Raw genomic sequence first — 16,559 nt, 5'->3', positions numbered from 1 at the left:
CAGCTCCTAGGCAGAGGGGCCAGGGGGCTCAGTGTGCTGCCCGCGCCCGCAGGCACTACCCCTGCAGCTCTCATTGGATGCGGTTTCCAGCCAATGGGAGCTGCGGAGTCAGCGCTTGTGGTGGGAGCAGGGCGTGGAGCACCCCGGCCGCCCCTCCCGCTAGGAGCTGCAGACATATGCTGGTCGAAACCAAGTAGGGACCCTGCCAGCCCCACCAACCCCACTCGCCAACACTCATGGGGGTCCTGGGCTGTGTGCCACTGCCCCCACCCTCCCAGCACCAGTGGTGGTACTGGGCCACTCCCTGAGCACCTGCGGCACCCCCAGACCGCCCCCTCACAGCACCCCAGGCCCCAAGTTTTAGTTAAGGGTATATAGTAAAAATCATGGACAGGTCACAGACCCTGAACTTTTGTTTACTGCCAGTAACCTGTCCATGACTTTTACTAAAAATACCCATGGCTAAAACGTAGCCTTACCTATGAGTAATGAGGACAAGCGGAGCCTTTAGAGCCGGGAGTTAAAACTTGGAGCAAGATGCTTGGAAAGGGGTTAGACCCACCTACTTAGAGCAGGAACCAGTGGGAGGGATCGCTCAGTGGTTTGAGCATTGGCCTGCTAAACCCAGGCTTGTGAGTTCAATCCTTGAGGGTGCCATTTAGGGATCTGGAGCAAAAATTGGCGATTGGTCCTGCTTTGAGCAGGAGGGTGGACTAGATGACCTCCTGAGGTCCCTTCCAACCCTGATATTCTATTCTATGATTCTAACCCCGAGGCACAAGGGGCTGGCAGAGAATTTCCCCCACAGGAAAATTATTCCATCCTCATCCACTAGGGGGTGTCTTGTGCCTTCCTCGGAAGCAGCTGGGCTTTGCTAGAGACAGGACGCCGGGGTAGATGGGCCCGTTGAGCAGTTTCTCTGTTCTTGGGCGTTCCAGCTTTAGCCACTGGACCCCATCCCCCGAGGCAGGAATAGAACCCAGGGGTCCTGATTCCCAGCTCCCCCTGCTCGAACCACTAGACCCCATCCCCCAAGGCAGGAATAGAACCCAGGGGTTCTGAGTCCCAACCCTTAAGAAGGCCCAAGACTGCCAGGTGGAAAGCCCCTTCCAGGCACAGAAGCACGGCACTTTCTCCTGCTGGATTTGGCGTGTGCATTTGTGAAACCACTTCAGCTTTTGAGGTTTTCTGCATCAGCCAGACGGCAGTTCCCCTTCCTGTTGCCTGCCCCCAGCCTCCTGAGCCTCACGTGTGCCAGTGACACTCAGATCTGTGCCGGGGATCTGGCTGGCCAGATGTCACACGCATTTATCCCCAGCGAGAAGAGAACCCAGTGGAGAGGGCTCTGACCTGAGGGCAAAGTTGCTCTGAACTCTCAGCCTCCTGCCACTGCTAATTCATAAATCCGTCTGTCTGGAACCCAGACGGGCCCCTAGATCATTCCAGTCTCATCTCCGGCACAGCCCAGGCTAGGGGCTCTCAATTAGTGCCCCCATACTGAGCCCAATCACTCTTATTTGCCAAGAGCATCTTCCGGAAAAGCCACCAGGTGTTTGTCCGGCTGTTCCTAAAACCCTCCAGTGATGGGGATCCCAAAACCACCCCTGGAAGCCAATTCCACCCCTGGAAGCCAATTCCAGAGCTTCTCCTCCGTGAGAGTTAGAAAGTGTTTCCTAACATCTGACCTAAAATGTACAAACTTTTAAATTTGGGGGGTAAAAGTGTTGAGTTTGCAGTTTAAAAAGAATCATTTTTTTAAAAACCTTGAACTTGTTCTGTTTTTAACCAAACAGCCAGCCTGGCAAGTGGATTTTTTAAAACATAAAAATCACTGTTTTTTTCCCCGAAAACCAGTTTTCAAAAACCAAAGCTTGTGCTAAAAGCTGTTTTCTGTAAACTCAAGACATTTACGAAGCCTCCAAATGGTTTTCATCAAAACTGACGGTTTTGAATCAAACCCCAAATATAGTTATTGGAACCTGATTGGGTTTTTTTCCCTTACCAAAAATCCATTTTCAAAACCCGAGATTTGGGCTTAAAAGAGTTTATCAAAACTGAACATTTGACTCAAACCCCACGTTTTTTCTTACCAGAACTGCCATTTTTTATCCATCCCCCAAAACATTTACTGAAACTCCCAAATTTTGACCCCAGTCAGTTTCTGAAACCTGAAAAAATCCAGTTTCCACTTTTTCCATTAACAACAACAAAAATTGCATTACATTTTTGAAAAGGAACCTGACCTGGTTTGCAATTCCTGGTGATAAATGGTTGACGTGTCCAACTGGCTCCATCCATTTCCCTATTACGCCAGGGTCCTTGCTCCCACTTAGGAAGGAAAGGGCCGTACGAGGGTGCTGATACTGCAAAAATCCTGGGCACAGAACGCTCAGTGCAAGGGGTGGCCCGTAGCTCTGTCTTGTAGCAGTGAGTTCCACTGGCCATTTCCCAGTTGTTCTGAGAATACCCAGCCTGGAGAGTCTGGAGGACCAGAGGGTGCCCAGAGAGGTCCTCTCCAATGGTACATTCCTAACTCTCCGGTGTTTCTCCCTTCCTTGTTGTCCACTCTCCCTTTTACCCTAGTCTGTTGTCACTTCTAACCCCTCTTCTGTCTCTCCCCAGGGTACCATGGACTAAGGCAACACGACCATCCAACCAACCAACCACTGGGACGAATTCCAGCCAGACCCCAGCACCTGTGAGTGCCACTCACCTAGCCGTGGCCATGTTGCTCTTCCCCACCTTCCTGGTAGGTGTGGCGGGGAACAGGCTGTACCTGTGGGTGCTGGGGCTGAAGATGAGGAGGGTGACCATACTGTGGTTCCTCCACCTGGTTTCCTGCTACCTCCTTTTTACCCTGCTCATCCCCTTCTTCACCATCTACATCCTCCTGGGTTTCCACTGGGTCTTCAACATGGCCATGTGCAAACTCTTCTATGCATACCTCTCTCTGGGCATGTTCACCTCCTTACTTCTCACCCTCATCACCCTGGACATGGACACCCTTATTCACAATCCCGTCTGGTTTCGGAATCACCACACCCCGCCCCAGGCTGGAAAGCTGGTTGTGGGCGTGTGGCTGGCCTCCTTTGCTCTCAGTGCTCCCTACCTGGCTTTCTGGGAGACCCACGTGGTGGACGGGGGCAGAATCACCTGCATCAACAATTACAACATCTCTGGAGACTGGAACAGAGTCAAGACGCAGGACCTGGGCAGATGGGTCCACCTGGCTATCTTCATGGATGGTTCCTGCTGGCTTCCTGCTGCCCTTCTGCACCATCGTGGGATGCTACGTCTGCGTGGGGCTGAAGAAGCAGGAGAAGAAGTGGGCATGGGCTGGGAACCCCCTGAAAGTCATGGTGGCCATGCTGGATTCCTTCTCCCGCGACTGGTGCCCTACCACCTCTATCACAGCTTGAAGCTCTACAAGAAGGAGCTGCCAGAGTCAGTGACAGGCACTCTCTTGGTCATTTACACCTTCATGTCCTGCTTCAATTCCTCCTTCTCCCCCATCCTCTACCTCTTCATGGGGGAGAAGTTCTGCGATGACTTCACAACGTCTCTTCTCACTCTGGTCAAAGCAGTTTTTGTCGAAGATCTCAGCAGCAGTGCCCCCGAGTCTAATGGAAGACAGGGGTCAGAAGTCGAGAACACAAAACAGGAGATGGCCTGAAGGTGCCCAGACTTAGGGAGAGTTGAAAACTTGGCATCCCCTTTGTTTCTAGATCTCCTATGGTTCTAAAACCTGATGGGTTCCAGATATATCACTGTTTATAAATCCCGCAGTGTCCCTGGATTCTAGATTCCCTGCTCTCTCTCGATAATCCCATCTGTTCTAGGTCTCTCAATTTTTTCAAGCTCAGTGGGTCATCAATGGAACAAGATCAGGAGTCAGCTCCAGAATCTTGTTTGTTTTATATCACTCAATGTGTTCTCACCTAATTGACTCTCTTGGATTCTGCATCTCTAGATGTCTCTGTCTGTGTCTGGAATCTCCTTTTTTCTAAGAGTCTCAGTGTGTTCATATTCAAAGTCCATGGGTTCTAGATTTCCTACTGGACCTAGGACATCACTGGATTCTAGAGTGTTTTCAAACCACATAGAATCCAACAGGTTCCAGATTGTTTCCTAAAATTTTCATTGTGGTTCTAAATTTCCGAATGGTTTTTAATCCATTAGGTGTAGTATATTACAAAAGAGTCTGTGTATTATAATAGCAATATCTAGCTCTTCTCTAGTGCTTGCCATCAGTAGATCTCAAAGAGCTTTACCAAGGAGGTCAGTAGCAGTCTTCCAGTTTTTACAAATGGGGAAACTGAGACACAAAATGGGGAAGTGACTTGACCAAGGTCTCTCCAGTGGCAGAACCAGGAACAAACCCAGGTATCCTGCATCCCTTCCCAGGTCTCTAATCCCATTGCATCTCCTTAGATTGTGAGATATCTAGGACATGGACTGTCTTTTTGCTCTGTTTGTACAGCACCTATCACAGCCAGGTCCTGGGCCAGGACTGGGGCTCCCAGAACTACCTGAAATAAAAAATAAGAAGTAATAATTAGTCCCGGGTGTTACCTGAACTACTTATATTCCATAAGGTCTGTGTGGCGGCTCTGAAATACTTTACAACCACCGCATGACCCGGTCACTGGTCACACTATTTAGTGTGTTTAAGCTCTGGCTTAGTTTAAGAGCAGCTGGTAAGGAAAACAAGCCGGCAGGACAAAGAGTGGCTCCAGAGAAACCACCTGCCCGTGAACACTTCAGGGTGGTGAAGAGGTAACTTCCAAGTAACCAAGAAGTTCCCACTTGCCAGCTCTAGCCAAGTTACAAAACTTTGGCCAACTCTTGGGGCCAGCAGATCCAATGGACAATAAAGACTTAAAAAGACCCTCCTGATGGTCTACATACCTCATCCATGTAGCCATTGTGGGCTCCGAGTGTGGGCCTGGTGTGGCAGGGCCATTGGTGGCCTAGTATACCCGGTACTGAATCTCAGAGACATTTTTCATTTTGATCACACACCTCTACATGACTATCTGCGTTGCCATATACAGCTCCCTCCGCCCCCAGGGTTTCTCATTAAGCTGTGGATCCCCTGGTTCAGAACTGCAGTCAGGTGGAACACTTTTTGGCTTGTGTGATTGGAGGCGATATCTGATCCACATTGTAAGACTGTCCTGTCATAAACGAGGGGAAATGGAGGTGCTTTTTAAATTCTTTTCTTCCACTCTTCGTTTCTGTGGGGAATTTGCCATTGCAATATCACGGTCTTCTTTTTAAACAAACAACACTAAAAAAAAATTGCAATGGCTGTAGAAAATAGCAATTCCAGTCCTAGTGAGCACTGGGAAGACCCCAGCATGGGTTGCTCAATTTTATCCTACTTTTTCTACAGCAAATTACAGTGGATCAGCATATTTGATTTGGGAGAAATGAAGTAACAGCTGCCCAAATTGAGCTTGAGCATCCCTGAATTTTGCGGGTGTTCACATCTGGAACACAGGTGCTAGATTCCCTTCCTGAATATTAGATAAATCTGGAAAGGAAAAGTCAATTTCTGCTTCCATGGCTCAGAAGTGGAAATCCTCCTGCTCTGTATCTAAAGCCAACCAGGTCCTCGAGTAGAGCCTCCCCTCCCTTACTTTTCATTTTAACTTCTCCTGGTGGGGTCCACAGACCTCCCTTGCTAGGCTTCAGAAAGAGAGGTGCACTGTCTATTTAGTCCACCCAATTCCTTCTTTGGGGCCTGCCAGGAGGGGTCACACCAGGACTGGGGAAGTCTTCTGAGGGTGATATCTGAGCCAAAGCCTTCTACTCCTTAGGCATACTTGCTCCCCATTCACAGTGCCACCCCCTTCTAGCAGCCAGCTCTCCATTCACAGCAAGCTGCAACGTATGGGATCTCAGCTTCCTCACTCCCTCCCCCTCACTTTCCTGTTGATAGCTGCCAAGGGAATGTGGGAAATGTAGTTCCTTCCCTGCTCCAGGGCCGGCTCTCTAGGCAGGGAGCTGGCCAAGGAACTACAGCTCCCAGGGCCCTGTGGATTCTCAGCTCCCACGCTAGATCCCTGCTCCTCCGAGGCTCCGCTTCTGCAGCGCTGCGAGAAGGGAGGAAATGAGTGTTACGGGGCCCCTTCTGAGCTTGGGCCCAGCGCTATGCCGTCATTGGGGCCATGGTAAATCCGGTACTGTCTAGAACCCATAGATTTTGAGTTTGAACACACTGAGAGGCTTACAATAAATGAGATTCCAGATTCAGCTAGTGATCCAGAATCCAAGAGAGTCAGCTAGGTTAGAACACATTGAGAGACCTAAAACCAACAAGATTCTGGAGCTGGCTACTGATCTGGTGCCACTGATGACCCACTGAGTTTGAAAAAATTGAGTGACTTTGAACGCATGGAGTTCTGGAGAGAGCAGGGAATCTAGAATCCAGGGACACTGCAGAGTTTATGAACAGTGAGATACCTGGAACCCATTAGGATTTAGAACCCTCAGGAATCTAGAAACAACTGGGATGCCAAGTGTTCAACTCTCCCTAAGTCTGGGCACCTTCAGGCCATCACCTGTTTTGTGTTCTCGACTTCTGACCCGTATCTTCCACTAGACTCAGGAGCACTGCTGAAGAGACCATCAACAAAAGCCATTTTTACCAGAGCAAGAAGAGACATCCTGAAGACCTGCCAGAACTTCTCCCCCATGAAGAAGTAGAGGATGGGAGTGAAGCAGGCATTGAAACAGGATGTGAAGGTATAAATGACAAAGAGAGCACCCGTCACCGACTCTGGCACCTCCTTCTTGGAGAGCTTCAAGCCATGATGGAGGTGGTAGGGAAGCCAGCCAAGGAAGAAGGAAACCACTGCAGCCACCATGACTTTGAAGGGCTTCCTGGTCTGCACCAGCTTCTTCTCCTTCATCTTCAGCCCCACGCGGACATAGCATCCCACTATGGTGCAGAAAGGCAGCAGGAACCGGACCATGAAGATGGCCAGGTGGACCCGTCTCCCCAGCTCCTGCATCTTGGCTCTATTCCAGTCTCCGGAGAGGGCATAATTGTTGATGCAGATGATTCTGCCCCCGTCCACCACCTGGGTCTCCCAGAAAGCCAGGTAGGGAGGGCTGAGACCGAAGGAGGCCAGCCACATGCCCACCACCAGCTTCCCAGCCCTGGGCACTGTGCGGTGACTCCGGGACCAGATGGGGTGGTGCATGAGGGTGTAGCGGTTCAAGCTGATGAGGGTGAGATGGAAGACAGAGGAGAACATGCCCACGGAGATGCAAATGTTGAGAAGCTTGCACAAGACCATGCCGAAGACCCAGTGTAAACCCATGAGGAGGGAGACGATGAAGAAGGAGATCAGCAGGGTGAGGAGGAGGTAAGAGGACACCAGGTGGAGGAACCAGAGCGTGGTCACTGACCTCCTCATCTTCAGCCCCAGCACCCACAGGTACAGCCCGTTCCCCATCACACCCACCAGGAAGGTGGGGAAGAGCAACACTGCAGAGGCCAGGTGAGAGGTGCTCACAGCTGCTGGGGTCTGGCTGGAATTCGCCCCAGTGGTTGGTGGGAGAGTCATGTTGCCTCAGTCCAGGGTGCTCGTCCAGCTTTTCTAAATAGTCCCGAACCACTTCTTTCTCCACAGAGGGCTGGTCACCTCCTCCGCATGCTGTGCTGCCCAGTGCAGCAGTCTGGGAGCTGACCTTGTTCGTGAAGACAGAGGCAAAAAAAGCATTGAGAACATTAGCTTTTTCCACTTCCTCTGTCACTAGGTTGACCTCCCTCATTCAGTAAGGGGCCCACACTTTCCTTGACTTTCTTCTTGTTGCTAACATACCTGAAGAAACCCTTCTTGTTACTCTTAACATCCCTTGCTAGCTGCAACTCCAAGTGTGATTTGGCCTTCCTGATTTCACTCCTGCATGCTCGAACAATATTTTTATACTCTTCCCTGGTCATTTGTCCAATCTTCCACTCCTTGGAAGCTTTTTTTTGTGTTTAAGATCAGCAAGGATTTCACTGTTAAGCCAAGCTTGTCACCTGCCATATTTACTATTCTTTCTACATATCGGGATAGAGGTGTGTCCCTGTAACCTCAATAACGATTCTTTAAAATACAGCCAGCTCTCCTGGACTCCTTTCCCCCTCCTGTTATTCCCCCAGGGGATCCTGCCCATCAGTTCCCTGAGGGAGTCAAAGTCTGCTTTTCTGAAGTCAAGGGTCCGTATTCTGCTGCTCTCCTTTCTTCCCTGTGTCAGGATCCTGAACTCAACCAATTTCATGGTCACTGCCTCCCAGGTTCCCACCCACTTTTGCTTCCCCTACTAATTCTTCCTTGTTTGTGAGCAGCAGGTCAAGAAGAGCTCTGCCCCTAGTTGGTTCCTCCAGCACTTGCACCAGGAAATTGTCCCCTACACTTTCCAAAAACTTCCTGGATTGTCTGTGCACCACTGTATTGCTCTCCCAGCAGATATCAGGGTGACTGAAGTCCCCCATGAGAACCAGGGCCTGTGATCTAGTAACTTCTGTTAGTTGCTGGAAGAAAGCCTCGTCCACCTCATCCCCCTGGTCCGGTGGTCTATAGCAGACTCCCACCACGACATCACCCTTGTTGCTCACACTTCTAAACTTAATCCAGAGACGCTCAGGTTTTTCTGCAGTTTCGTACCGGAGCTCTGAGCAGTCATACTGCTCCCTTCCATACAGTGCTACTCCCCCACCTTTTCTGCTCTGCCTGTCCTTCCTGAACAGTTTATAACCATCCATGACAGTACTCCAGTCATGTGAGTTATCCCACCAAGTTCCACCATTGGATAATCCGCTACTGCCCAGCTTGGCTTCTTAGACAGTTGGACGCGGAGGGCCAGGGATGCACAGAAATGTGGGTCCAGTGGTACCTCCAGGGCAAATACCAATGCCAACTGCTGCCCATTGGAGGGAGTTGCGTGTCCAAAGGGACTAGAGCTTCGATAGGGCTCTGAAAGAGCCACGTTCCCCAGAGCTGCAGCAGAGGTGGCTGCTATGAGTATGGCCAGGCTGATGCCCCGGGTTTGGATGTAAGTGTGCAGAGAGAAAAGGGCTGTTGGATTCGAGGGGCCATGTCAGGATTCCCTCCCCACTCTGAACTCTGGGGTACAGATGTGGGGACCTACATGAAAGACCCCCAAAGCTTATTTCTACCTGCTTAGGTTAAAACTTCCCCAAGGCACAAATCCTTCCTTGTCCTTGGACAGTATTGCTGCCACCACCACAGTGAGTTGGACAAAAATTCAGGAAAAGGGTCACTTGGAGTCCTATTTCCCCAAAATATTCCCCCCCAAACTCCTTCACCCCCTTTCCTGGGGAGGCTTGAGAATAATATACAAACCACCTGGTTACAATGTGAGCACAGACCAAACCCCTGGGTTTTTAGGACACTGAAAATCAATCAGGTTCTTAAAAGAAGAATTTTATTTACAGAAAAAGGAAAAGAATCACACCTGCAAAACCAGGATGGAAGGTAACTTTAGAGGGTAAATAAAAATATTTAAAACACAGAGGATTCCCCTCTAGGCTCAGCTTTAAAGTTTCAAAAAACCGGAATAAAACTCCCTCTTAGCAAATAGGGAAAATTCACACTCTAAAACAAAAGATAATCTAATGCATTTCCTTGCCCTCACTTGCAATTTTTGTAATCTTAGATACTTATTTCAGATCTGCTAAGGGCGCTCCTGCAGCCAGGCCTACAGAGAAACCTTTTCCTGTCAGAACCGATGCGTCCAAGTGCTCTGAAATTCATGCACCCGCTCGGCTTGGCTTGAAATTGGACGTCTCTGAGGAAGGCCTGGGGCAGAGTGAGACGGGCAGGTTCAGAGGCTTGTGATCCGGGGCCCTCAGTTAAAGCTGCATGAAAAGGAGCCGTTCTTAATTTTTTTCACAGCGCTCTGAAAAAAGACTTGCATTGACTTGGAAAGTGGCACCAAGCCGCATGGGCTCTGCTGGAGTCTGCGGGAGGAAAGAGCGGTCGTTTGATCAAGGACGTCAGGAGATGCAGCTCCCTGAAGATGAGCTGCTGTTAATATTCACAAATTGCACTGAAGCCTCCGTGCAGGGGGCAACTGCCTTGAAAATCGGCACTGAGCAATGGAGCGGGGGGTTGTGATGCAAATTGGGGGTCCTTTGGTCCAGGAGTTCCCGTGATACAGGCCCCCCACACACACGTGCTGATTGAACATTTTCAGATGGTTATAATGTTCTCAGTGCAGAGTGAGGGGAAATAGCAAAGAGGCCGAACGTCGAGCCTGGATGGCCCCTGAGCTCAGCCACGCAAAAGGACCGAGGGCCAGTGCAGCTGTATAGCAAAATTGAGTCCACTCCTCAAGCTGTTCACACCGGTGTTTAATAGCAGTTCACACTTCTGCGAAGTACGGCTTCCAGCGGAAATTGAGGGTGAGTAACACCCACGCTGAGCTGACACGTGGGGGCTGAGAGACACAGCCACTGCTGTTTTGATCTCAACATGGAGATGTTTGAGTTTCCGTCCCTATTATCACCTTTGACTTGGTGTCTTGGTGACTTGGCTGACTTGGGACCACAGATGGCATGTAAGTCCTGTGCCAATAACCGATTCTTTGGGTCTCTAGTTGTTCTGAACAGCCGAGGTGCAGGGGGGGCTCATTTGGGATGACCCCAAATTATTATTATTAGCTAATGAAAAGGTGTGGGGGGTGGGGATGGAGATTGTTTCAGTCTAAAGGAAATGTTTTTTTTTTTCCTGAGCTTGGTTTTTACACGTTTTAAATGAATAAAAAAATTAAACAAATTTCAAGCAAAGCTGTTTGGAATAAGAACATCACAGTGTTTTATTTTGAAAATGTCAGCTTTTTGGTGGTTGAGCGAAACATTTTGGCAAATCTGACACTAATTCATTAAATGTTTTGGTGTCACTAAGTCTACTGTAACTGCTAAACACCATTTCCTCACAGAGCTGGGGTTTGAACCCAGGCGTCCTGGCTCCTAGCCCCCCCACGCTAACCTGCTAGAGCCCACTCGTCTCCCAGCAGCAGGAGAAGAGCCCAAGAACTCTGAAGTGAAGTCAACAGAGCTACATTGATTTACACTGGCCGAGGAGCTGGCCTGTTCGCTCCAGGCCCTATTGCCTTACAGGCTTAATATTCCAAAATAATTGGTGATTATTTGTTATGCTTCTATTTGGGCCGGGGGGGGGGGGTGGTTCTCAGATGAACACCGTTAAAGAGGCCTGATTTTCCAGAAGAAGGAGCTGAACCCTTTGTGAACATCAGGCCTGTTGGAAAGTGTTTCAAGTCAGTACATGATTCCATGTACTTGGAACCCTTCAGTTACTAGACCTTGTCAGATCTAATTGGGTTTCAAGACACTGTTATACACAGAACCCAAGAAGTTTAAGAACAAGCCAGATATCTAGAACTAATGCAGTACTGTTGTGTGTGTGTGTATATTATATATATATATACACATATGTATATGTATACACACACACACACATTTAAAAACACAATAGTATCCCAAGAGTTCTAGACATTTGAGTGATTCTTGAACCTCTTGGGTTCTTGCTCTGACCAAAAAATTTTAAACCCAAACTGGTCCTATGCGGTCTAGGATATCAGGTATGAGGTTGGAAACTAGGATGCTCAAGACCACATAGGATCTCTTCGGGTTTTTAAATCTTGGCAGACCTAGAACCCAAGAGGTTCAAGAACCAGCCAAATACCTAGAATGCATAGGATCCTATTGGCTTTTGAAATATAAAGTGGCTTGGAAAACATGATGTCTAAATCTAGCCCACATCAGATCAGATTGCATTCGAAACCCTGACAGACCTGGGACCAAGAGGTTAAGAACTGGCCAGGACTCCTAGAATCCATAAGATCCTATTGAATTCTGAATCAGCGAGAGACGATATCTGTCATGTTTGACAGTCTTGTTTCATCTGAACAGTAGCAATGGGAAAAGATGTTTAAAACAGAGGGGCTATGTGCATGTCTAACTTACCTACAGCACTCCACCTGGGGCTGGTGGCCCACACAGGCCTGGCTTCCTCAGATACCCCAGTGGGTCCAGGTGACAATTGGTACAGTACCCCAACAACATCTGCCTGACCTCTGGATAGAATCAGAGATTCTAAGGCCAGAAGCAGCATGGTCGTCCCCTAGTCTGACCTGATTCAGAACATCCCTGAATTAGTCCCTATTTGAACTAGAGCAGACCTGTTAGAAATACCATCCAGTCCTGCTTTAAAAATTGCCAGTGATGGAGAATCGGGAGGATCTTTTTAACTCTTTATCATCTTTTGGATCTGCTGCCCCCCAACCTTGGCCAAGGTTTTGTAACTTAGCTGGAGCTGGCAGGTGAGATCTTCACAGTTACTGTGACCTGTGACTAGAGGTGCAGAGGGCAGACCACACTGAAAATGCCAAGGTCAGGGTGGGCAGCAAAAAGGAGAGCAGTTTATCCCAAACCTGGTGGTTAACACTGTAGTTAGATTCACCAACCACTCACAAGCTGTGCTCCTGATCCGCCACACTGGTGATCAAGAAGCCAAAAAAAAAAAGAAGAAGAAGAAGAAGAAATCCCACAGCCCCCTTTATTGCATTCCAATCTTAGGCTCCCAGTCAGCAAATAGGTCCAGTAAAGTGAGAAGTTCCTTAAAATTCTATTCACTACACAAAATGTTCTTCTGATCCCCAAAGGGCCAGCCACATTCCCAGATCAATACTGGTTTGGATCTTACCCAAAACGCCACACTGCCAGCCAATGCTTCATGGCCCATCCAACGGGCTGGACAGGGCTGATGCAAGCTGTCTGGGGCTGTCACCCAGATACACAGCACAGGTCTGAGATATTAATATACCACACATATTTACAACTCACAATACAAAGATGACACATACACATAAACAAGCTGATCATATTTATCAAATGATAACTTTCCCACTGATCGCTTACATGGCATATCTGGTATGTTCCATTGCAATTTTGTATCCATAACATTATGAATGATCACCCATATTCCATACAGAGTCACTCTTATTAGCTTGGACGTTACCTCTTCACCACCCTGAAGTGTTCATGGGCAGGTGGTTTCTCTGGAGCAGCTCTTTATTCTACTGACTTGTTTTCCTTACCAGCCGCTCTGAAACTAAGCCACAGCCTCCCCACACAAAATATCCCAGTGATCAGGTCACATGGTGTTGGAAATTATTTCAGAGCTGCCACAAAAAAACTTATGGAAACTACGTAGTTCAAGCAAAACCTGGGAATTATTAATAATTACTATTCTTTATTTCAGCAGAGCTTGGAGCCCCAGCCCTGGCCCAGGACCCCGATGTGCTCGGCACTGTACAAACACAGAGCAAAAAGACAGTCCATGTCCCAGAGAGCCCAGAATGGATAGAGACCTGGGCCAGGACACAGGAGAGCTGGGTTTGTTCCAGGTTCTGCCACTGGACAGGCCGAAGGTTCTACTGGGTGACACTGGCCAAGTCACTTCCCCACTCTGTGCCTCAGTTTCCCCATTTCTAAAAACTGGAAGACTGCTACTGACCTCCTTGGTAAAGTTCTTTGATATCTACGGATGACAAGCACTAGAGAAGACCTAGATATCACTATTATAATACACAGACTCTTCTATAATATACTACACCTAATGGATTTTAAACCATTTGAAAATCTAGAACCAGGATGAAACTTTTAGCAAGCAATCTGGAACCTGTTGGATTCTATGTGGTTTGAAAACACTCTAGCATCCAGCGATGTCCTAGATCCAGTCAGGGACCTAGACTCAGTAGACTTTGAGTTTGAACATACTGAATGGCTTACAATAAATGAGATTCCAGAGCCACCTAGAGATGCAGAATCCAAGAGAGTCAATTAGGTTAGAACACATTGAGAGACCTAAAACCAACAAGATTCTGGAGCTGGCTAGCAATCTGGTGCCATTGATGACCCACTGAGTTTGAAAAAATTGAGAGACCTAGAACATATGGGATTCTGGAGAGAGCAGGGAATCTAGAATCCAGGGACACTGGGGTTTATAAACATTGAGATACCTGGAACCCATCAGGTTTCAGAACAAGCAGGAATCTAGGAACAAAGGGGATGGCAAGTTTTCAACTCTCCCTAAGTCTGGGCAACTTCAGACCATCTCCTGTTTTGTGTTCTAGACTTCTGACCCCTGTCTTTCACTAGACTCAGCGGTACTGCTGCCTAGATCGTCGACAACAGCCTCTTTGACCAGAGTGAGAAGAGACTTCCTGAAGACCTGCCAGAACTTCTCCCCCACAAAGAGGTAGAGGATGGAGGAGAAGGATGCATTGAAGCAGGATGACAAGGTGTAAATGACCATGAGAGCACCCGTCACTGACTCTGGCACCGCCTTCTTGTAGAGCTTCAAGCCGTGGTAGAGGTGGTACGGGAGCCAGCCGAGGAAGAAGGAAAGCACTGCGGCCACCACGACTTTGAAGGGCTTCCCAGCCCACGCCAACTTCTTCTCCTTCATCTTCAGCCCCACGCGGACATAACATCCCACGATGGTACAGAAGGGCAGCAGGAAGCCCAGCAGGAATCGGATCACGAATACGGCCAGGTGGACCTGTCTGTCCAGGTCCTGCATCTCAGCTCCATTCCGGTCTCCGGAGAGGGCGTAATTGTTGATGCAGATGATTCTGCCCCCGTCCACCACCTGGGTCTCCCGGAAAGCCAGGTAGGGAGTGCTGAGACCGAAGGAGGCCAGCCACACGCCCACAACCAGCTTCCAAGCTCGGGACAGGGTGCGGTGATTCCGGGACCAGATGGGGTGGTGAGTGAGGGTGTAGCGGTCCAGACTGATGACTGTGAGAAGGAAGACAGAGGAGAACATGCCCATGGAAATGAAGGCATTGAGAAGCTTGCACATGGCCATGCCAAAGACCCAGTGGAAATCCACGAGGACGTAGATGGCAAAGAACGGGATTAGCAGGGTAAAGAGAAGGTAGCAGGAGACCAGGTGAAGGAACCAGAGCGTGGTCACTGTCCTCCTCATCTTCAGCCCCAGCACCCACAGGTACAGTCCGTTCCCCACCACACCCACCAGGAAGGTGATGAAGAGCAACACAGCAGAGGCCAGGTGATGGGTCTTCGTGGTGTCTGCGATCTTACTGGAATTTGCCACTGTGGTTGGTGGGAGTGCCGTGCTATCTTGGTCCATGGTACCCTGGGAAGAGACAGAAAAGGGGTTCGAAGGGACGACAGTGGAGGCCAAAAGGGAGAGTGGAAGTGGAGAAGGGAGAAATACCAGTGTGGGTTAGTAAAGTAACACTGGAGAGGACATCGCTGGGCACTCTGTGGTCCTCCAGAATATCCATGCTAGATATTCCCAGAAACTGGGCTATAGCCGGTGGAACTCACTGCTGCAGGATAGAGCTGTGAGCAGTAGGGGAGGACAAGGGGGATAGCAGACATGGGAGAAGTGGGGAAGGGGACAGTCTAGGAGATCAAATATACAGCTATGCAGAGAATACCGTGTAGATGTGATCTGGCTGACTCAGGGGAGCAGGGAATGGGCCATGGGGCCTTTCCACTCTCGGGTGGCCAGCTCTAATCTGGCCCCAGGGCAGGGGATCAGGGCTACTCAGTTGAGGGGGGATCAGTGCTGTTGACTCCTAGCATGCAGGAGCTGGTGCCACTGTAACTCACTGCCACAAGGCAGAAAAAGCCACCCCTCCCCCACCCCATCTCTTCTGCTCATCTGCCAGTCACAGGAACTGCTGCTACACCCTGACTCGAGAGAGCACGCAGGGTCCTTCTCACCCTCATTGCAACAGGAAGCCACAATCCACCGAGCTGCTGCTCTGCCCCCCAGCCGGGCTGCCAGCCCTGCAGCCGGGTCCTCTGGGCTATTGCCTCTGGAAGGGACTGCGCCCCTTACGGCCTTGTTAGCACGGTGTCCTCTGTGCTCTGCAGCCTGGCCTAATGGTTAGAGAAGGGCAGGCTGGGAGCCAGGACTCCTGGGTTCTACGCCCAGCTCTGGGAGTGGGGTGGAGGTCAGAACTCCTGGGTTGTGGGAGGAAATTGGGGTCTTGTGGCTTACAGCAGAGGTTCGCAGCCAAGGGGTATGTGTACCCCTAGGGGTACGCAGAGGTCTGTCAGGGGGTACATCAACTCATCTAGATATTTGCCTAGTTTTACCACAGGCTACATAAAAAGCCCCAGCGTAGTCAGTACAAACTAACATTTCAGACCATGACTTGCTTATACTGCCCTATATACTGTACACTGAAATGTAAGTACAACATTTATGTTGCAATTAATTTATAATTATACGGAAAAATGAGAAGGTCAGCAATTGTTCAGTAATAGTGTAGCTGTCACACGTCTGTATATTGATGTCTGATTTTGTAAGCAAGTAGTTTTTAAGTGAGGGAAAACTTGGGGGTACACAATAGAAGGGGTACAGTAGTCTGGAAAGGTTGAGAACTGCTGGCTTAGAGCTTTGTAAATGGGGATCAACTCGTCAGACTAACATGAAATAAGGGGAAAAAATTTACCCATGTCACAGACCTCA

The 16,559-nt window shown here is 49.2% G+C and overlaps 1 protein-coding gene and 2 pseudogenes across 1 annotated transcript; 1 reads left to right on the top strand and 2 right to left on the bottom strand.

Annotated features, from left to right (window-relative positions):
• Window positions 1-2,628: 2,628 nt before the first annotated feature.
• On the top strand, window positions 2,629-3,673 carry LOC141977372 (putative G-protein coupled receptor 33; annotated as a pseudogene).
• Window positions 3,674-6,554: 2,881 nt separating this feature from the next.
• Window positions 6,555-12,788, bottom strand: LOC141977552 (putative G-protein coupled receptor 33; annotated as a pseudogene).
• Window positions 12,789-14,167: 1,379 nt separating this feature from the next.
• On the bottom strand, window positions 14,168-15,203 carry LOC141977316 (putative G-protein coupled receptor 33). Its single transcript, XM_074938732.1, has one exon. The coding sequence runs from the start codon at window positions 15,201-15,203 to the stop codon at window positions 14,178-14,180; it is 1,026 nt and encodes a 341-aa protein (XP_074794833.1). The 3' UTR covers window positions 14,168-14,177.
• Between the last annotated feature and the right edge of the window lie 1,356 nt (window positions 15,204-16,559).

This window comes from Natator depressus, chromosome 24 (genome assembly GCF_965152275.1).
Source record: "Natator depressus isolate rNatDep1 chromosome 24, rNatDep2.hap1, whole genome shotgun sequence".
NCBI classification, from domain to species: Eukaryota; Metazoa; Chordata; order Testudines; family Cheloniidae; genus Natator; species Natator depressus.
The sequence above is the reverse complement of the archived record's forward strand: the minus strand, read 5'-3'. Positions and strand labels throughout refer to the sequence as shown.